At 33.6% G+C, this 23,806-nt stretch overlaps 1 protein-coding gene across 1 annotated transcript; it reads left to right on the top strand.

The window, feature by feature from the left end:
- The first annotated feature begins 773 nt into the window (after positions 1-773).
- LOC111514939 (uncharacterized) lies at positions 774-14,228 on the top strand. Its single transcript, XM_023171185.2, has 3 exons — positions 774-930; positions 7,826-8,705; positions 12,160-14,228. Exons 1-3 carry the CDS (start codon positions 880-882, stop codon positions 12,894-12,896), a joined length of 1,668 nt encoding a protein of 555 aa, XP_023026953.2. The 5' UTR covers positions 774-879; the 3' UTR covers positions 12,897-14,228.
- Positions 14,229-23,806: the final 9,578 nt, after the last annotated feature.

The raw sequence follows: 23,806 nt of genomic DNA, 5'->3' as shown, positions 1-23,806 counted from the left end.
AAAAATACGATTTGAAGAGGGTAATTAATTCATTGGATAGCCCAAAAGTCGAAAGCTTTTTGATCAGGTCAAGTCTGTCGAACGCTTCAGAAATATCAGTGTAGATGACATCAGTCTGAGACTGACAATCAATACTCTCTGCAATACATTGAGTGATTGTTACAAGATTGGTGGTGGTTGAACGTCTTTTCATCAAACCGTGTTGATTGGGGCTAATACTGTTGCTGACATGACAATAGATTGTCTTCTCAAGAAGCATCTCGGAAAAGTTTCATATGATAGAGATTGGTCTGTAATTTTTTTATCTCACTTGTATCTTCTTTTGTGAAAATTGGGCAGACTTTCGACGTTTTCCATATTCATGGTACAGTTGATGTTTTCAGGCATATATTAGTTGAAGTTGTTAGTGGTTCAGAGCTAAGGCACAATCTTTAATGATGAGTGCTGGAATTATGTAAAATACCAATCGTTAAAAAGCATTCGAAGCGTTTTACTAATTCTTAACGATTGTTATTTCACATTTTTTTTGACAAAACCACATTCTAGAATCCCATTTTAATATGTATGTCTCTTTCTTATACTTCAGGTCCCGAAGATGAAACAATAAAGTTTCGAAACGTGGACAAATTAACCCTTGTTTTTCTTCAACATTTCGACCGAATTCCCGCCAACTTAACAATCGAAATCATATTTAACAGTCGCCATCCTATTGTTTCTAATAATTTTTATTATTGACTTCCGCCCCTCGACTAAATTGAAAATATTCTTTGCCATTCGTTTTTCATCTGATGATAAAAACAGTCTGAAACACGAAAGTCAATGTCTTTATTGTTAAATCTCCAGCCTGAGTAGATTCATGTGAAATATAAAGGAAACAAAATGGTGAGAAGTGATGATGGAGATATTTTTAGATGCCAGATTGGAAAAGAGGTATGTAGTACATTGAATTCACCCACATCGTGAACCTTTTGCACAATTTACTGTGAGCAGAGCAAAAATGCAGAGAAAAATGTGTGCGGGATGGACTAAAGCAAATAGTCCAGTCATATTGGGGATTTCATTTCGGAATGAGACATAATGAACTGTAAATTCGTATACACCGTTATTTTGGCGTTTTCAACGTTATATCGAAAGTCTAATTGAATCTCGTGTCTATGCAAGTAGTTATTCAAAGTCAAAAGTAGAAAAAATCAGTTTTTCGGGATTATCTCGACTTTCATAATATTCCAAAGATGTTGATATTGGTTATGAAATGTGTAGAATGTAGAATTTACATCAAATTTGGTTGAAATTGTTTTCATATGCCCGAGTTTTTAGTTACAGGGCGAAGAACCCACAGCTCTCAGCCATACTGTCTGTGATGCCAGGTTAACGGTCAATGTCAATGTATATTATTTATACATACATTTTTATTAATTATAATGTTTTGACTAACGAATAATACAAATTATTCATTGTTGATGAAATTTCATAAATTTATCAACTTCATACAGAGTATTATACATTGAGATTCCCTTCAAAGTTAAGAAAAGGCAATTTTCCAGTCTCCATTTTGACAAGGTAAACTATTTAAAAACACAAGCAATTATTCACTAGGTCACCTTAACACCTTATTACTCTTCAATTGACACTTTTCAATTGAACAATCAACATTTTTCTTATAAAAAACTCAATTTAAAAACGAATGCTTCTTCTGGTGACCTTCTTCTATTTCTTGGTTATTTACTAGTGACTTTTCAGAAAAAAGCGGATTGTATTTGCCGTTGCCCACTATTTCAAATTCGTAGATTTGGATTTTTACTTTGACCATCCACTTTGATGTCCAACCATGCATCAATCATAACGCATCATCTATAAAATTGATTAAAAAATTATAATTTAAAAATTTGCGTGTAACTCATTCTCACTAGGATTATTTTTCGGAATATAAGCTGCTATTAGTCCAGATCACTCTGTCAAGTTCTGATTATTGGAGTCCTTGGTGGAATGTTCCCTCTCTACTCTCGAATCTTAAAATTATACCGGCTTGCCGCACTGAGGCAGAAATCTCAGCCGCACAGATGCAGAAGGCTGAGTGGGGAGTGGTCGTTGGTTGATAATGCTGGCGCGCCCTCCCAAATGTATCGGGGCTTCGGGGGATAGGGTCTGACCAGCGCATACTACGGTACAAAAAAAATTATAAGAATAATATTTATTCATCTATGATGCATAACAAATAGAATCAACATCTTTAAGGAAATGATAAGTAAATTGCAAATCCACTGAGGGTTTAACTCTGTGAGTGGTTAAATTAACAAATACGTAATCATGAAAGTCGTGTCAGTCAATAACTATCTCTTTGAAATTGATGATTACATCAAATCATCATGGTTCATGGAAAACTGACATTCACGTGAAGGTGCGACTTTTGTGAAACAAAAATGTAATAGATATGTTTTACTTCTTTTCTACCGAGTATATATTGTAATTTTATTCAAAGAAAAAATTACCAACTCAATAAAGTACATTCCCTGAAGAAGCTTTCCAGTGACAGGCGAGAGCTTGGCAAAATCCATAGAATATAAGTGGCAAAAGTCAACTGTGCATAATTAACCAGTCTTGATGAACATTTTAATATCCCAATCAAGATAAAGTATACCTTCATGTACCTGGAAATGTAAACATCGATAAACTATTGATAATGTTTGTTTCTCAATTGAAATATCGAAATAGAAATGAAATTCGCAAACTCTTTGGAATCGAGAGTTTTCATTTTGAAGTTTACATATCTTCAACCTCTGAGATGAAAATCAAGGAAAAACCGCAACATTCTATACTTTGCAATGTTATATTATAAGATGAACAGGTAGATAGATTAATTTATTAACCTCTGATAACACCAGGCGGCGTATCCTGTCAAAAGGTTATATAAGGACCTACCTAGACAGATAAGTCCTTATAATACCACGTGTATCTATTTGTCAGTGGATATGTTCGTTTTGATTTTTGAATAAACAATCCTTGTCTTGTGGTGACCACAATGTATGTGTATGGACCGCAACAAGAAAACAAAGTGCTAGGAAACTGGCAACAAATGTTATTGCACGAAAAAATTTTCCCGAATTCAAGTGACAGTGAAGAGGGGATGAGTTCGGGTTCCAGTCATTCTCATCAAGTTGTAAGCAACAAAAATGTAAGTTATTTGATATTATATGTGTGACTGACGACTTGTTCATTTTGTAGCAATTCATGATCACTTTACTGAAATGAATAAAAACACTTTTGTCTAATTATCACAAGTTAATTTTATAATTATACGACCGGTTTCGGGTTTAACCCTCATTATCAAGTATAAAACAGTTTTATTCTTGATAGTGGGGTTAAACCCGGAATTGGTCGTATAAATGAAATTAAGTGGTGGTAATAATACAGAAGTGTTTTTATTCATTTCATCAAAGTGATTATTTGATATCATCTTATTCAACTAATTGAATTACTTCTTCAGATGATATGGTGCTGCAGGTTTTTCCGGGTTTTCCTGCAGCTGCAAATGCGCCACTGGAATCAATGAAGTTGTCCCGGAGCGCCAATTGATTTTTCTTGTTTTTTTTTATAATTTCATGATTTGTATTGTAAAAACATATAAATAAATCGTCTACGGAAGAGTAGAAGGACCTTACTAGTTATTCTTTCAATTTATTTGGCACTTTCGTCTGTGTCTGGAAGTAACTTCTTTCCATGTTTTAATAGTTCTAGTTGAAAATGGTGAAAAGTAGAGGAAATGGTCGGAAAAATAGGTGCGATGGCCGAAAGTAGGCATCGGCGGCTAAATTTGTTGATGCGAACGCGGCTTCTGAAGGTCACAAAAATAATTTTTGTCAATTATTAGATAGTGATTCGAAAATAAGGGTGTATTCTGAATACTACTGGAAATTTGTTTATACAAAATTGTTGAATTTATAAACCATAAAATCATTGATGATTTTTTTGATAATTTGTAGAGAAATGTCAATTATGATTTTCAAAATAGAAAACGTTTCTCAACTAACTATTGAAACATGTAAAAAATACGAAAAAATTATAAAAAATAAAAAAAAATAATATGTTGTTGCTAAAAATCATCATATCATGAATTCAAAATAATTATAGCAAAACATTTTTTGATAAATTATAAATTATATATATATATATATATATATATATATATATATATATATATAAATATATATATATATATATATATATATATATATATATATATATATATATATATATATATATATATATATATATATATATATATATATATATATATATATATATAAATTATAAATAATACAGATAGACTTTCAGGGTGTGGGACTTTTTTTTTTGAAAATTCCCTCCTCTTTAAGTTTTTCTAAAACTTCCCGATTCTATATGGTTTTTGAAATGTTTGCAAAACCTAAATGCCTTTTTCCAACAACCTTTTTTGTTAACGAATTCTGCAATTACTTATGTGCTAAAAAACGGTATCAGCACATTTTTTCAGATATCATTTTGGATCAAATGAGCCAACGCACATATATTTCCGATGATTATCTCTATTTTTCATAATTTTCAGCATATCTTCGTAAATAATCTATATTGAACAAGATTGCTTTATTCCTTCACTCGGGAGTTTTCCATAATTTTTTGTATGAAAATGAGAAGTAATAGGACATTCATTGAAATTTCTGAAACAACCTGAAACAAAATAGTAACACTACAACCTTTTACCTCAAAAACATCACTTTTTTGCAATTTATCCAACTTTGTAGAATTCATCGTAAATTAAAAATTTACTTAGAAAATAATGCGTTATCCATGGTATGAACAAAAAACCAACCATTCTTCATTGTGCAATTTTCAGTTTAATTTGAAAGGTTTCAGATTTATAAATTCCATCCTGGAAATTTATAATCTTGAATCCTAATCCGATTTGAAGGTCGTATAAAACGAATAATTTACCTACTTTTCCACGAATGCTAGAAACTGGTAGTTTCTGTTCTAGCAAACATTTTTGTTGGTATCAACTGTCAATTTTAGTGACATTATTCGATGCCTAGATATAAAAATTATTTTTAATGCCAAGACAATGAAAAATAACTTTTTATTTTTTCGAAATCGTGCTCTGTATAAGTACCCGACCAAAAATACCCTAATAAATTAACTACAAAACAAAGTTACTGTAAATATAGTTTTATGGCAAATATAATTAGTATCCAATACTTATAAGACAACGACAAATTACCGAATTTGATTATAATTTCGACTTTCAACATTAATAATTTAATGAAAACACAGACATGACATAGAACATAACAAAAATGTAATTTTCTGATCGATTCGGCCGTTACTTGATGAAAATCCATGGTAATTTAAGAAATCACACCGGAAACGATTTGTTCCTCACTATTTCCAAAAATATCACATATTTTGCTATCACAGTAACTTTTTTGTAGTGAATAACACTTAATAGTATGTTATTCACCACGAAAAAACTATTGTGATAGCAAATCGTTTTCGATGTAGTTTGTGAAACAAAAATGTAAGCAAATGAAATTCTATACAGTGCATTTCTTCAATGTCCTCCCCCTTTTATTTTCTCAACGGGTCAATCAAAAAAATTGGAATTTTTGTCTGGAGTAATGTGGTGGTGCTCCATCTTGTTGGAATACAATATCCATATCGAATTCATTAGGATTCGTTTCGACGTTTTCAGTGATGAGAGGGTCAACAGCAGTTTCCAGAATATTCAAATACAGTCTTCCTGTCGAATTTTGATTCGTAAATAGAGGTCCAACAATATGGTTTCCCAATATTCCTGTCCAAACGTTAATTTTTTCTGGATATTGGGTATGTGTTTCCCGTCAAACGTGAGGGTTGTTGTCACTCCAATAACGGCAATTTTGTCTGTGCACATTGCCGTTTAAAAAAAATGTAGAGATAGGTAGGATGCCTTGCAACGGTTTCTGTCACGATTTCGCAGAATTCTGTTCTTCGATCAGGGTCATCTTCAGTTAATTGAAGTACCATTTTAATTTTGTATGGATGATACCTATTCCTCTTCAAAATCTCCACACAGTAGAAGAGACACCTAACAAACATTCGCGACGATATGAGTAGACTGTTCAGGATTTACTATCATCTCACCAATCATTTGCACTTGCTGTTCTTCCGGAATGGACGGATGACCTGGGGGCTTTTTGTTATGTACACTACCGCTAGTTGTGAGTTAAAAAATCCTCTCGGTCTCGTGGAAGTTACGCGTCGCACCGTAAATAAAAATCGCTTCAATTTTTCCTTCCAATGAACGAGATTTTTGACTGGTACCTCTCTACTAGTAAAACAAAAGAGTAAATGAGACTATTCAAACCAAACAATGATTTTCATTGTCGTACTGACATTTTGTGTCAGTCAAAAAATAACTCATCAAACCTTATCGCGTTGTTGGATATGCCACATGGCAGATAAAAAGGATTATTTCTAGAAAAATCGATATTACTGTGTTTGTCTTCAGGAAATTATCAAATGTTCCGCCATTTTGTAGTAGGTGAAGATATTGACTTCATATTCTGGGGTTGTGAAGTATTCGTCAGGACCTTCAAAATGATGTATCAGAAGACCCCCATTTCCAATAAATTTTTTGTTCCAGATGGCGCCATCTTGAAAGTTACATCTGTCAGTTTTAATTCAAAATAAAGTATTCCTGTATTGATTTCATAATCCCAAATTTCAATTTGTATATTATTAATGATTGTTGTGGATATTTATAGTATTGTGCGAGCAATTTTCCAAAATCACTCTCCTGGCTTGATAATCCATTTTTATCTTTGCAATTCTATTACAGCCAGCGCCAAACGTGATGGCGGCGATAACAGAGGTATAGACTCTCCCAATTAAATTACTATAAGCCCGTGTCCTACCTATAATTAGTGTTTCAATTTGAGTAGCAAATGGAACATGACTTCTTTGTGATTTCCCTTCATATTTTTTTTAGGTAATAGTACAGTTCATGGAAATGTTATATAATAATACACACTTGATGACTGATTTTTTTAGGTAATGACAATTATTTAAAAACATCACGAATTATTCAGACGGCAATCACCAACAGCTTTGGAGGACAAGTAACGATACGCCTCGGTACAAAGCATTTGTATGTCTTGTAAGAATTGTAGTGGGGGTTACATTTGTACGCAAGGGGTGGGCTCGCTATCACGTTCGGCGCTTGCTGTATTATTATTTTCTTTCAACTGTGAGAAAAGTCTTTCACTAACATTTTTTCTTGCAACTATAGAGACTAGGATATAACCTTCGAGTATTGTTGATGATCTCCAACCCCCATGCATTTTTAACGTGGTTATATCTGCCCCATGTTGTTTGTATATCCTATCATTAGTGATTTTGATAAGTAATCAGATAACCAGCCTGATAATCTACAATCTCCATATTTTCTGTAGAAGTATAAATGTTCCACTTCAATAAATGAGAGTATTTTTTCATCTTCATGTCCCCTTATATCTTCAATTTGATCTTTTTCTATTTGGTGCTCATCACCTCGACTTGCTTACCATAGGCCAAAAATTAAAGCAGCCTAAAATAAAAAAAATGTTCGCATGAAAGTTAATTTAAAAATTTTTCAATTCCAAATGTTTATTTTTCTGTATAGGTCATTATATATCAAATTTTATTCTCAGTTGTTACCTCATTTGGAAAAAGTGCTATGATGTGGGAATGATTTCACTAAATTAGGTGAGGTAGATCATCAAGAAATGAAAAAAGAATCTGTTCTACTTAATTCACATGTTTGCTTTCATTTCAGAATGACGCTGTGTCAACCCTTGCGGAAGTAATGAACCACACTGTTATGAACCTTGGCTGCCCTAACAATGATGTACAAGTACAGAACAATGCTATGAACTTTGGCCGCCCTAACAACGATGTACAAGTACATAACAACGATGTTATGAACTTTTTTCGCCCTAACAACAATGTACAAGTACAGAACAAAAATGCTGTGAACTTTGTCCACCTTAACAACGATGTACAAGTACAGAGTAACAGTATTATGAACTTTGTCCGCCCTAACAACGATGTACAAGTAGAAAATAAAAATGCTATGAACTTCGGCCACCCTAACAACGATTTACAAAAGAAGAAAAACAATGACATTAACTTTGGCCGCCCTAACAACGATGTACAAGTACATAACAACGATGCTATGAACTTTGGCCGCCCTAACAACGATGTTCAAGTACAGAACAACACTGTTATGAACTTTGGCCCCTCTAACAACGGTGTACAAGTACAGAACAACACTCTTATGATTTTTGGCGGCCTTAACAGTGATATAAAAGTACAGAACAATGATACGAACTCTGACGCCCCTAACAACGATGTTCAAGTACAGAACAACAACGGTATGAACTTTGGCGGCCTTAACAATAATATAAAAGTAGAGAACAATGTTATGAACCTTGACGGCCCTAACTATAATATAAAAGTACAGAACAATGTTATGAACTTTGTCGGTCCTAACAACGATATACAAGTACAGAACAACAATGGTGTGAACTTTGGCAGCCTTAACAATAATATAAAAGTACAGAACAATGTTATGTACTTTGACTGCCCTGAAAACAATATGCAATCACAGTACAACGTTGAACACCCAGGAAGTTTGCCTGGACCAAACCCAATCAGTAAGTTTAATTATGAGAATTTTTTTTTTTTCAGACCCGTTTTTTTTCAGAGAAATATTTCAAGGTAGAGTCTATGTATCTAAAGATAGTCTAAACGGAGTAGCTTGGAGTAGCGATTGCATATTGAATCACGTGTGTTTTGTAAACAAATTTCTCAAAAAAACTACCAATAGATTATTATCGATTACGTTTATTATAGGATCTTTCATTAGGCACCTCCCATCTCTAAATTCAAATAAAACAAAGTATGAGTGAAACGTCCAATTGTCTTTGACTTTGACGCTTGAATCGGACTGGATCCTCCTGGAGAAGGAAATATTAGGAGCAGATACTTGTTGGTTCACAGATGGATCAAAAACACCTTCCAGTTCTGGTGCAGGTGTTTTTAGTCGCAAACCCAGGACAGAGATATCAACCTGCCTAGGAACCTATGCGACTGTATTTCAAGCGGAAACTTACGCTATTGACTGGTATGCGGAGAGATTGGAAGAATCCAACCTCATACAAGTCAATAAAAATATTCTCAGATAGTGAAGTGGCGTTGGAAACTCTTGCCTCCTACCGACCAACGTCTAAATTGTTAGCAAATTGCCAAAAACGACTCTCCTCATAAGGAAGACTCAACAAATTGTATGTGGTTTGTATTCCTGACCATTCGGCCTGGAAGGCAATGAGGCTGCTGTAAAGGAGGGTGCTGCAAGCAGCTTCATCGGACCAGTACTTGTCATTGGCATTGCTTTAGGCTTTGCCAAAGATTGAACACCTGGAAGACCAGAAGGTTTATGGACTTCTGGCAAAATCTTACAGGATTGACCCACTCCAAGGCGTTTATTCATCCTTCGAAGCTTCGATACCAAACAGTTGTTGGACTACAGTAGGGATGAACAACGATGTCGAACAGGCCTTCTTACAGATCACAGTCGTTTGAATCATCATATGTAGAGACTCGGACTGTTGGAAGAGAGTGTGTGTCACCTCTGTTTGGAAAATGATGAAACAGCACAGCATATACTTTGTGCCTGCCCCGCTGGGGACCGAATCAGGTTTTCAGAATTCGGCAGAACCGTACTCTTGCCATCTGACCTGAAAGACCTTTCACCATACAAACTAATCGGCTCCGTTAAGAAGCTGAGTTTATTTGGTCGAGTGTGAGTCACAATAAACCCTTGCGGGTTGCGGCGGAGGGCACTCCGCCGCAACCCGCGGGTTGAGGCGGCACTCTCTCTGGTCCAAACCCAACCTTACGCTGGCTTTGATGACCGCTTTGGTTTGTGGCTTATTCGTATACACCTGTGAGTTGAGAAAACCCCACAAGAAATAGTCTAACGGGATCAAATCGCACGATCTCTGTGGCGGATTCTTCGTGCAATGACCATGCCCTCAAATCGCTCGTGCAGAATATCCAATGTGGCATGAGCTGTGTGGCACTTAGAGCCGTCCTGTTGAAACCACATGTCGTTGGTGTCCAGATCATCAGATTGAGGCCGGAAGAAGTTGGTAATAATGGACTTAATTCATGATTTTTGGTTTATAGTTCTCTTAGTAGAAATTTCAAATTGATAAACAGTGCACTTTGTTTCAGCTCTCTGAGTAGCATAGTTTTCCCGTAATTAATTATTAAAAATCGAATGTGATAGGCTAGTGACGTCACGGACCTATTCCCGCTTCTTGTTCGATTGACCAATAGGAACAATAGAAATAATCAACATTGCCAAATCGTAAAATTATGGAAGTGTATATGAACCCGTTAACGTTTCAAATAATAAAAAATTCTCCACATAAAATAAAATGTACACGAAAAATCATGTTTGGAAATAAGTTCTACTTCCAAAATCAGTACAAAAAGTCGAAAGATTACAAAATATTTACCTAAACTATGATTTTATGCATTATTCAATAATATACTGTTATGAAAATCAAAAAATATAGCAAACAGGATCAAAGAATCATTTCAAATATTCAATTCATTCTACAATCCCCAATCTGTACAACTGCAATTTATTATAAAAGAAAGATTCCTACATACATACCTAATATTGCTATTAAATTCAAGTGTTATAGACTCGCTTGGGTAATCTGTTGAATCTCCCAAAATTTGAGAGGAAGGTTGAATGAGGTTAAGAATAAACAGAATTTATTGTTCTCGAACTGATCCAACAGAAGCTTGTTGGATCAGTTCGAGTACAATCAATGCCACCCACCAAAAATAAGGAATTCAAAGTTACTGGTATTTTAGTCATATTGTCATCCAGTCAGTCAGCCAGCGCCCTCTGTAGAGTATGCGACAATGTGCTCTTTCTAATGTCAATGGTTTCCACACATAACTTCGTATTTTTGATAAAATGATTTCTAAATGAATGTTGAGCCTAGTTTTGTTAAAGCTGACTCCGACAACTTACCAAGAGTCGATTTCGAAATGATCGATGAATTTTACTTGAAAAATTTGCAATACTTTGATACCGAAATGAAGTAGGTCCCTTTTATTCATATGACATTTGTTTCAGACTTTGTCTTTTATTGAAGGATGGAAAGTTTTGATTTAACTTTTGTTTAACTGGAGAAAAACCATAGATCTCTTAGAGTTTCAATTTTTGGAACATTGAAAAACTTTTTGTCCGGTATGGATGATCTGTTTTTACAACTATGTATAAAATTCAATCCAAAAATAATCTGAAAAAATATTTTTCGGAATGTAAACTAATGACACGGAATATGCAGCAAAATTGGCATCCGCCAAGACCTATACCTTTTACAAAAAAAAAACCTTCTTCAAGTTGATAATTATAACAGTTGTATTCACACCGAGTTGACAACAATAACAACAAAAATGGCGTCTGTCAAATTGGATCATCAGATCTGTGATTGGATATTAAAAACCAATACACTTGGCAACTCCGTTCTAGACACGTTCAATTTTATTGGTCAACAGACACCCGGCCAATTTAAATTCTTGCTTTTCGAATCGTTCTTTTTTCTGTATATATAAAGAGATCTTGGGACCGATTAGGCTTGATAAGTATAATATACCCCTAACTCGATCAGTCTATAAGCAAACCAGTATCATTTTCTATAGCATGAAACAGGCCGATTGACCTATAGTGCCCGCCGTTGACAATGATGGCCTGACCAACTTCGTTTTCAAAGGAATCTGGACCAATGGTGTCGCCAGTCCAAAATTCACACAGAACAGCGACTTTTTCGGAATGCATTGGACGTTCTTGTATCTCATGTGGATATTTTAATAGAACAATTTTATCATTTGCACGTGTTGTTGAATGCTATACGCGTTCATGGTGATTTATTAAATTAGGCTGAATTAATGACGAATAATTTGACAGATGTAGCTTTTTATAAAATGACCGTTATCAATCGTCCGAAGTTCCTGTTGGAAGACCCTAGTAAAACTAATTCAACTGAAGGTTTTGTTTAAACATTCATAATACTTTTTTTTCAGATAACGAGAATATGCAACCTAGTTTCCTGATCCCATCGTCTCCTGGAGCAATTCAAACAACCTCTCCAAAAAGAGGACGAACCGTATTCAGTTCCTCTCAACTAGCTGAGCTAGAAAGACAGTTCCTCTTCAATATGTACCTCAGTCGTCCAAGAAGGATACATATCGCCCAGACTCTAGGTATACAGGAAAAAAACGTAAAAATCTGGTTCCAAAACAGAAGGACGAAGTACAAAAAGGATAAAACGCATTTGTTTCTATCAGAAGAAAATCAAACCTATGGTTCCACTCCAAGGAAGAAGTTTCAACGACTAAAATCGGAAGATTCGGAGATTGTTGAGCGTCTGCTAACTCACTCTGTGCTTGGGCAGCATAACCAGCAATCGCAGAGTATCGCAAACATCGATAACAATTTTTACTATGGACACTCGATGGCACCAACAAATCAGAGTTCCGGATACCACAATCCATATTACCCTGCTCATAACCCATATTTTCCTCAAATGAACCCCAGTTTTAAAAGAAATTATATCCAACAGGGTACCGGGGTACCAAGAGTACCAGGGGGTATCAGAGGAACTTATTCACCTCATGTTGAAATAAAACAACAAAATAATACCGAATTCGTCACTGAAAATCATATCAATGATGAAGTGAGTACATTTCAAGAGAATGTATCAACCGGTGATGTTCCCGCCGACTGGGACGGAAACAACGTAAAGCCAAATGACGTTTAACACGACTGATAAATATGTGTTTCTGTGAATAAACTCTGGCATTAGTATAAGTATAGTAGATAGGTATTATTTATAGAGGAACATAACTATTATTCATAGAGGAACATAACTTTTCTATATAGAGGAACATAACTATTCAACATAGAGGAACATAACTATTCTTTTCTTTTCTCACAGCATGTGGTTCTTTAGTGATTATTCTTCTTTTTATTCATTATCACTAACTTTCAATGGTCTTAAAGTATCAACATCATCACTTCTACTACAAATACAACGTATTTTACGAATCAAATTTTCATCATTTCTACAAAAAACTGTATTGAATCACATTCAGCCTGTTTTTTTAACAATAATACAACAATGCTACAGTAGATCAACAAAAAAAAATGGTAAAAAATAACGTACTTATCAAGGTATTCAAGTTACACTTTATTGTACATGTAATTTCCACTGGACAGTTTAAAAAAATCGCAACACGTGTATGAAAGAATTAAGAAAGCAACTGTATAGCAAAAACACGTGTTGGCTGGACCAGTCTGCTGTAGTTATCATTGTTTTATCGAATTTTTTATTAGTCAGATTCATTTAATAAGAAATATTTGTCATCCAAAAGAATATTGTGAAACTAAACAGTACTATCCTCTGTACCTTTTTCAAGATTCGAATAATAGTACACTATTAACTAAAGAACACATTGCTGCCAAATATTTTCCATCTCGATATAACATTCATATCATAATCAGACCTTTGTATGAACAGAAAACTGATTTTAAACACTCAAGTGAAATACATATTGATAACACTTAACACTTGTGATGCACTGTTTGGAACCTTCAATTCCAAACTACAGTTTTTTTTCAACACCAAACCGTTATTTTACCACCTCGACCCGTTTTTCGATCACCAAGAGTTTGCTCTTTCTCTTGAAGATGATCGCTTGGTAATCGAAACTCGTGTTGAGGTGTTAAAATAACAGTTTGGTTTTGGGAAAAACCTCCAGTAATATTCAACACTTAAGTGAAATGCTTCGATATAATTTCTCCGCAACTTCATTCAATATTTTTTCTAATTTCCATTCGGATACATATGTACCTTATTTCTCTCACTATGAGCCTTTGTCTCGGTCTTACAATCAACAACAGTAATTACTGATGCATCCCTTAATGGAAATATTGAAAATATCAAATAAAAATGAAATATCTGTTCAAAAATGTAAATGTATCAATGAAAATCCATATTTGTAAGTATATATGGTTACTTAATGATTTTATGTTATTACCAACTTATATGTCATAGCACAAAAATTAATAAAACTCGACTGAAACGACGAAATTGTTTTAATCAGGTCAAATCTTGGCGTAACCATAGATAGCTCTTTGTCTTTCCATGAACATGTGACGAACATTTTCAAAGTATCATTCTTCAAACTCAAATCGCTATACAAATTCAAGTATCAGTTATCAGAAAAAATGAAACTCAGGTTAGTTAAAACTCTTATGTACCCATATATCGAGTATTGTTGTTCGGTGTATTACAATTTTATGCCACAATATAGCAATCAGAAGTTACAACGTATACAAAATGCTTGCATGCGATTCGTATGCTGTATACCTAAACTGACCATTTTTTTTCAACTCAAAACGGGACGTCCATATATAACATAACTATGTATGTATACTCCGTGCAGTATGAATCATACTCCATACTGTATCGATTCATTAAAGCATCTTTTTCACTAGTTCGGACTTCCATTGTCTACTATATAAAATGATTTGAAATCCCTGAAACAACTAAAAAAGAAGAATTGAAAATGATTAGCTGAAAATAACAAATATATTAACCAAAATAAACCTGAAATGAAACAGTAGTGAAATAAAATACAAGTAAAAATAGAACAATTGAATAAATAAAAATTAAGAAATGAAAAAAGAAAATAAAAATAAAAAGTGGAGAGGTTCCAAGTCACGTTAGTTCACGACGTTTCGATTGTTAGTATCTACAATTGTCTTCGGGTGATGACTGGACTGATTCCTCCGAGAGATGACTATTTACAGGTCGTTCGAGTACTTTCACCCCCGCTTTCCATTTTCCGCTTCACTGGTTCCGTAGGAGATGACCGTTTGGCGGGAGTTGGCCATTTTTCGCTTGATGATGGGTTTCCATATGTTGCGTATTTCTACGCTGGCTTGGCTGAATACGTTGTTGGACAACATGTATGCGGCTTCCTTGAATTTTCTCCTAAATCAATGTGCCTCTCTGTGCAATATCTCAGCTTGGGACCACTCGATGTTGTGTTGATGGGTCCATACATGGTCTGCTATTCCTGATTTGCTGGTTTCCCTTCGCTGTGTGTGTTTCTTGTGCTCGGCAATGCGAACATTCAATGGCCTCTTAGTTTCACCAATATAGGATTTTCCGCACTCACAGGGTATCCGGTAAATGCAATTCTTGGAATCGCAGTCCGCGTTTGGTGGCCTGGTTTTCGTGAGGCTGCTACGGATAGTGTTACCGGATCTGAAGCAAGTTCTAATGTTGTACTTGGAACCAATTCTTCTTATCCTCTCCGATAATCCTCTGATGTAGGGAAGTGCAAGCACTGGTTGTGACTGCTTCTCTTCCTTGCGAGGCTCCTGCTGTCTTCTAGCCAAAGTCTTTTCTACCATCCCTTTGGAGTAGCCATTCCGTTGAAGATCATTTTTGATAATGTCTAGTTCCTTCTCGAGACCTTCCTTCGTATTACAGAGCCCAAAAGCACGGTTTAATAGAGTCTTGATGATTCCTCTTTTAGTCGATTGATGGTGGTTGGATTCGTGGTTCAGATACTATCTCGTATGAGTGGGTTTTCGGTATACAAATGTTTCCTCTTCACCATGTCGGTCCTCTTCACCAAAACGTCTAAGAATGGCAATTCGTTGTGGATTTCCTTCTCCATTGTGAAATTGATGAAAGGTCTCACGCTGTTGATGTGTTTATTTTGATTAATATAATTGTTACTTTCAGCTAATTATTTTCAATTCTTCTTTTTTAGTTGTTTCAGGGATTTCAAATCATTTTATATAGTAGACAATGGAAGTCCGAAGTAGTGAAATTCATCATGAAACATTGTCAATCACCTTCAAACAAAAAAAAGCATCTTTCAATAATAATAATGATAATTCGTCTTTATTATTTCCAATATTAGGTAATTAACAGTTTAATACAAAAATTTTTATTACAGGAAACTGAAAGGTGTTGTTCAGTTCATTTTCATCTGAGAGCGATAAAAATACTCTGTTCTTTCACTTAACTTCGACAGTGGTTAATGTGACAGTAATTATTAAACTATATGCAACATATTATATTCTTATTCGAATTTATATTTTTTGAAGGAACAAATTTGCTTCAATAAAGATGGTGATGATTTTAAATAAGAGTGAAATTCTTGGCACGTTTTGTTTACATTGATCTTCGTTATCAACATCGCCTTCAGAACTGAAACCTGCAAGTGATTTTTTTCAGACGTCCATAATTTATTTATTGAAGAAAATAATCTCTTTAATGGAGCATTTGTACCAGGTAGACATAAAATATTTTCAATTAAAATACAAAAATTGTCATGTTGCAGATCGTTGGTCCGAAAGTGTTTGAATACAACGAGTTTCTGTGTGACCTTTCAAATTATTTCATTCTGTAATTTTTTGTGGAGTTACGAAGTTCACAATTAATGAAGATTAGTCAAATGTATCTTTGGCACTGTCAATATATCCCTTTTCAATTAATCTTTCGTGTAATCTAATGTTCATATGAAAATTAACAACCCTAGAATATATTGTCAATATCTTCAACTACTACAAAATGACGAAACTTTTAATGATTGTCTGAATACATTGACATTTAACTACATAATATGAGGTAATAAGCTTGAGGTCAGTTCAGAAGATGCTCACTATAGTAGCCTTGAACTTCTTGACATATGAACAGCCTATCCGATATTTCCCGCCGAATATCTTCGAACACAGTAACGTCAATATCTCTACAAATATTTATTGTTCTCTACCGTATATCCAATATTGAAGCAGGTTCGGTTTCGTACAACTTTTTGTTTCAAGTATCCCCATAAAAAAGTCCAAAGGTGTCAAGCCTGGCGAGCGGGCTGGCCATTCTGTTGGACCTCGACGGCCAATCCAGCGCCCGGGAAAAAAAATGTCTTACTTGTCTGGAGTAATGTGGTGGTGCTCCATCTTGCTGAAATACAATATCGATATCGAATTCATTAGGATTTGCTTCGACGATTTCAGTGATAAGAGGGTCAACAGTAGCTTCCAGCACATTCAAATACAGTTCCCCTGTTGAATTTTGATCAATAAATAGAGGTACTACAATATGGTTTTTCAATATTCCTGCCCAAACGTTAATTTTTTCTGGATATTGGGTATGTGTTTGCCGGAAAACGTGAGAGTTGCTGTCACTCCAATTTTTTATAAACAAAAAATAACTTAACAAACCTTATCGGGTTGTTGGAAGTGCCATATGGCAAATTAAAAGGAATATTTCCAGAAATATCAATATTAATGTGTTTGTCTTCAGGAAATTAATAAATGTTCCGCCATTTTGTGGTAGGTGAAGAAAATGAATTCATATTCTAGGGTTGTAAAGTATGTGTTAGGAGCTTCAAAATGATGTGTCACAAGACTCAACTTTCTATTAAATTTTTTACCCAGTTGACGCCCAATCGCCATCTTGAAAATTTCATCTATAAATTCCACATAAATTCCAAATAAAGTATTCATTACATTACATTACAATAAAGTAATATCATTATCACAAATATCAATTTTTTGACCCGTTTAAAAAATTAAAGGTGGGGGACATTAAAGAGATGCATTGTATTAAAGCAAATCGTTATTTCAACACCTCGACATGTGTTTCTATCAACTAGTGACCATCTTCGAAAGGAAGATCAGAACACGTGTCAAGATGTTAAAATAACGATTTGGTATCGGGATAAAATTTCAGTAATATCCATTACTGCACCAAAAGTTCCAGGCACAGCTATTTATGCAACAAATAATCATATACACTTACATACAGTGTCACACATAAAGTCCGCATCAAATGGGATTTTTTTTGTTCATCTCTTCAAGTAACTTTTGATATCTCCAAATGACATGCATATGACCGATCAAATGATTTTTCTTCCCTGTCAAATTTGACATTTTTTCCAAAAAATGTTCAGAAAAGCAGTTATTGCTCGAAATTTCGAAAATCGGTAAAGAGGAAAGATGATTGTTTTTTCATTTTATACCCAGATACCAATTTTCAGGTCTCTAGTATAAATTTAGTTTTTTTATAGTTTTTCGAAAATTTGACATTTGCCGATTTCTCAAATTTAGCCAAACTTCAACAAAGTTAGTGCTTTATGCCTAACTTATCTTTCCAACGCATTTTTATTACCAATTGCAATTCTAAATACAACTTATTTCGCAAAAATTTAAAACACCAAAAAAAATTATGCCAAAAATGATGCAAAGTTGATACAGTTTTCAAAAACAGATAAATATTTCACTTTATTTCTACTTTTTGCGAAATAGCTTGATACATAAGCATAATTGAAAAACAATATCAATGAAAAGTCAATAATTTATTCTTTACTGCACTTTTCAAACAGTTAAACTTTGATTTACTAATTACGAAAAATTACAACGCAATTAAACTAAGGGAAAGAATTATACGAAAGTAATTTCACATTTACTAAATATCTTTTATGAGGCATGAATGAACAAAATTACTTCAGAAATCAATTTAGATTTTGTTGCCTAGAAAACTAAACCGTAAAAAATTCTAACAAACATCTGTTAAAATAAAGTTATAATTTAAATTAAGAACACTAAATCAAATCGAAACATATGCCTAATCCATGTAAATACCAATAGAAATACAAAATAAAAAGTCACATTTCGGTGTGCCTTCCACCACGTTCAATGCAATCAATTGTCCTGTTTAAAACATCTTTAACTGCATTCTTTATACTACGGGGTTTCGTGCTTACAACACATTCTCGAATAACTGCCTCTAAATGGTTTATATCTCGAAAACGTCTTTGCTTATACACCTTTTGTTTTAAGTGTTCCATATTGCGACTGATTACTTTGCCCCTAAATATTTCCAAAAGACGCTCTTTAACCACCCTTGTAGTATGAATAGGTGCACCATCACACTGATACCACACAACATTTGTTACTTGAAGGGGCATATTATCCAAAACTTCAGATAGTTCGGTATTCACAAAGTGTAGGTAGTCCGCAGAATTCAAATTATGTCTAAAAAAGTATGGTCCTATAATTTGATCGTTTAATATGCCACACCATACATTCGTCTTAAACGAATATTGATCTCGACATTCGATTACGAAATGTGGGTTTTCTTTTGCCCACCACCTGCAGTTTTGCGAGCTCACAACGCCATTTGAAGAGAAGGTCGCTTCATCTGTCCATAAAATTTGATAAGGAAAATGATAATTTTCTTCTTTTTCCCCTTGAAACCAAAAAAAAATACAAGCGCATATCGAAGTCCCTTTCTTTTAATGTATTGATAAATTCCGGTTTATAAGGCGTAAATTTATTTTTGTGTAAAATACGTCGTACACTCTCTCGGTTAACATCTGTTCTATCTGCAATATCTTGAATACTCGTTTTTTTATGTTCTACGACATCCAAACATATTTCAAATTCCACTTCTTCAGTATGTCTAGAAGGCTGATGTGCTTTTCTAAAATTACTCTCAACCGAGCCAGTAGATTTAAACTTAGCTATTATCCTACTAACTGTTGACTGATGAATATTTCTTGCAGGATGTCTGGCATTGAAAATATCAGCTACTTGTCGGTGACCGGTATTCTCGCCGCATATTAAAACGATTTCAATTTTCTCTTGAAGATTCAGCATTTTTAACAACACACTATACAACGATTAAACTATTTTGAATCTAAAACTGATAAACACTATTTTAATTTATTCAACAAATGTCATATGACAATAAAATATTTTGCTTATTCAGTTCAGTTCAATTGTTTCCACAGTACCCTTAGTTTAATTTCGTTGTAATTTTTCGTAATTAGTAAATCAAAGTTTAACTGTGAAAAGTGCAGTAAAGAATAAATTATTGACTTTTCATTGATATTGTTTTTTAATTATGCTTATGTATCAAGCTATTTCGCAAAAAGTAGAAATAAAGTGAAATATTCATCTGTTTTTAAAAACTGTATCAACTTTGCATCATTTTTGGCATAATTTTTTCTGGTGTTTAAAATTTTTGCTAAATAAGTTGTATTTAGAATTGCAATTGGTAATAAAAATGCGTTGGAAAGATAAGATAGGCATAAAGCACTATCTTTGTTAAGGTTTGGCTAAATTTGAGAAATCGGCAAATGTCAAATTTTCGAAAAACTGTAAAAAAACTAAATTTGTACTAGAGAGCTAAAAATTGGTATATGGGTGAAAAATGAAAAAACAATCATCTTTTCTCCTTACCGATTTTTGAAATTTCGAGCAATAACTGCTTTTCTGAACATTTTTTGGGAAAAATGTCAAATTGGACAGGGAAGAAAAATCACTTGATCGGTCATATGCATGTCATTTGGCATCATTTTCAAAGCACAACCTAATGGAGATATCAAAAGTTGCTTGAAGAGATGAACAAAAAAATCCCATTTGATGCGGACTTTATGTGTGACACTGTATATACAAAAACAAATCTATATTAAAAAATAAATAATAAATATGGAACTAGGCTTGAAGAAAATGAACATGTGCAAACAACACACAGCAAATCTAGAATTTGTTATAATGTTTTAGTTTTTATTTGACGTAGCCATAATATTTTATTTCAGCTAGAAGCTTTTACTTAGTAATTCATGATGATTAAAAATTAGTTTTTGATAGTCATACCCATGCTAATAACACACCTGTTAAGTATACAAGAAAAGGAAACCATGCACAACCAAATCGGTTTTAGTGGAATTCATCCTGCCCCCGTTTATTGTTCAGTGTAATGTCCATTTTATTTTGTATTTTGAGTTTACCAATAAACATTATTATCATTATTATGATTTTGATTCCAAATAGCAAAAACTTCTTCAAAGCATATCCACCACATTTTTGGACCGATCCGGTAAGTAACTTTAAAGAAAGGAGACAAGGAGGGTTACAATCGTGTTATAAATTTCTGTAAATATTGTTTATTGAACGAAAATATTATTGAGTCGCTTTACTAATGGACAGACTAATTTTGGAAATAATATTTAATCAGAACAAGCAACAATGATTACAAAATGAAAGTTCTTTGAGGCAACATTATAACAGTTCAGTACTTAGTGTTTCCTCTCCTAGCTCTAACGATAGCGTGCATCTTCCCGGGCAGTAATTCCTAATTCTGCAAAGTCATAATTCAATTCATAATTTGGCCGTTATGTTGGTTACATCTAAATTCTGTATCTTCAAAGTATGATCATCATATATTTATTACCTTAGAGATTTCATTTCATTGGCATCTATATTTTATCGTATAAGAAATTCACAAAATGAAGGTAGTCTCTACATCTACCGTTGTATTTTCGAACTAAACTCCATGAGAATTTCAGGTTTTGAAATATGCTTCACGAGTAAATCGATAAAACAGGACTCCTTTACAGTATTCTCAATTTCTTTCGTGGTGCCATCTAGGAATATCACTAGGAGTCATTAGATTACTATTGCACTAGAAAGGTGGCAAACGATTTGACTAATGAATGTCGAATATTTGATTGCAATGGTGTAAAAAATAATTATTTATATTCCATCATATCATTGGCAAACCTGAACCTTCTTCACAGGATTCTCATCTTTCAAATAAATATATCATTTGTAACGTATTGATCAGAAGTTAGAACCGCAAAAGTTCACTTGATTGGTGAAACGCGAGTCGAGAAGAGTATTGCATTTCTGGTGATTGGGAAAAGTGCTTGTTTGGGAGTTATTTCAGTTTTATTATCTATTCAACATACTCTAAACATATAAGATGAAATAAATGTATCTTTGGAATATCCTTCCATTTGAAACGATGTTTACATGTTGGTCAGACCGGAAGGTATATAAAAACACGAGTTTCAGAACATCTGAGAGACTCAAAGAAGCTGAATATAAAAAAACGGAAAAAGTTGATACTTTCTTTAGAAAAATTTTTGGATCAGTAAACGAGTTAACTGATAATATATTATATTCGATTCAAGAATACACTTTTTCGAATTCTGATCAATAATTATAGTTGATTTCAGATTATGTTACACTGAATTCAGGCATGTATCTTATAAAAAAAGTTATGTATCTGATTTTGGAGTAATATAATCTGAAACTAACTAATCATTCACATGAATTCGCAAAATTGTGTTCCTGAAGCGAAAATAATAATTTCAGATCATATTTTTTTTATTCGAATGGATAGCATTTTCACACAATTCTTATATACCTTCAGTTCAAACATACATTCATTCAATTCAATCACTATAAATGAAGCATCATAATATATGCTAGAATGAAAAAATTGTGACAGATTCCGCATATTTAGTATAATATCAAATTTAGATAAATATGTGACTCCCTCATCAAATAAATCAAAATAATTGAATAGAACATTTTGACTGATATTTTGTCAAGGTCAACAAATATTCATTTTGAAATCGATAAGTTGGTACTTCCGCTTCAAATAATAAGGTTTATTTCTTCATAACTAGATGTTAAATTTGATTACTCGAATTAAAATTGATTTGAATCAGTATCAATGCTATTTTAGAATTAAAAACTTTCAAAAAATAATTCCAATACCTGGATTGACAAATAGAATGCTCAGAATACCAGTAGACCAAGTCCACTTTTTGTCACTTTTGAGTTAGCAATGTTTATAACATGCAACATGCATCAATTATGTAAAATGTCTGTGTAATTATGAACCGAGTGCTAGTTCTGATAATATCCGCTAGACAGCAGCATACTACTGAACCAAGTCCAGATAATTTCTGTTTACTGTTTACAGTTCTGTATAAAAAATTACTATTATTATTATTATTGACGTGCTTTCAACTTTTTATTTAAAGCTTTTGGGAGTTTATCACATATTACAAATGAAAAAAACTAATTAATACTGTTTAGTTATGGATTTTCATCAAGTATCGGCCAATTCTATTCAATTATTACAAATAAGTTGGGCAAGATAATACAGATGTTTGAAACACCGTCGCGTGAAATTGACGACTCAAATGTTGTGGAGCGCATACAATTATTTTCCTGCTACCAAAGCCACAACACAAGAAAGGACAATGATAACAAAAGATACTTGAGTCCAGATTTGAATATAGCAAACATGTATGATTTATACGAATGGAAATTTGAAAGTGATAACAAAATTATGTGAAAGAAAAATTTTAATACCAAGTCTGCAGTCAAAAATTCAACTTGCACTTTCCTCCTCCAAAAGACACTTGTCTACAACTTTGGTATTTATTGTTTCAATAACACCGCCTATATGCACGTCTAGGAAGAGACTACTAATGGAAAGTGTTCTGAAGATCTAGTTTCTTGCCTTAGAAATAATTTTTATGAACATGACAGGACATTCAAACTCGTTGTTCTGTTATCTGACTCATGCACAAATCAGAACAGGGATATAAAAACTAGCCTTACTCTGCTGAAAATTGTTCATGAACCCCTATGGGATGTGGAAACAATTGATACGGAATTTATGACACCATCAGGCCACTCATTTCTTCCCAACGATACTGAATTCGATATAGTAGAGAGAGCAAGTAAGAGACATGGGACCATTAATATGCCTGGTGGCTGGTACATCATTAAAACTGAAAAAGTGAAAAAGCCCCAGTTCAAAGTTGAAAAAATACGAGA

Source organism: Leptinotarsa decemlineata, unplaced genomic scaffold (genome assembly GCF_025532065.1).
Source record: "Leptinotarsa decemlineata unplaced genomic scaffold, Ldec_3_MD MMD2_tig00026361_RagTag_RagTag, whole genome shotgun sequence".
In the NCBI taxonomy this organism is placed as follows: domain Eukaryota; kingdom Metazoa; phylum Arthropoda; class Insecta; order Coleoptera; family Chrysomelidae; genus Leptinotarsa; species Leptinotarsa decemlineata.
The sequence above is the reverse complement of the archived record's forward strand: the minus strand, read 5'-3'. Positions and strand labels throughout refer to the sequence as shown.

Excerpts from the sequence above, each read along its gene's own strand:
- LOC111514939 (XM_023171185.2), top strand. The coding sequence starts at position 880 with ATGGTGAGAAGTGATGATGGAGATATTTTTAGATGCCAGATTGGAAAA. Across the intron at positions 931-7,825 it reads GATGCCAGATTGGAAAAGAG|AATGACGCTGTGTCAACCCT; the intron begins GTATGTAGTACA and ends CTTTCATTTCAG. Across the intron at positions 8,706-12,159 it reads GCCTGGACCAAACCCAATCA|ATAACGAGAATATGCAACCT; the intron begins GTAAGTTTAATT and ends CTTTTTTTTCAG.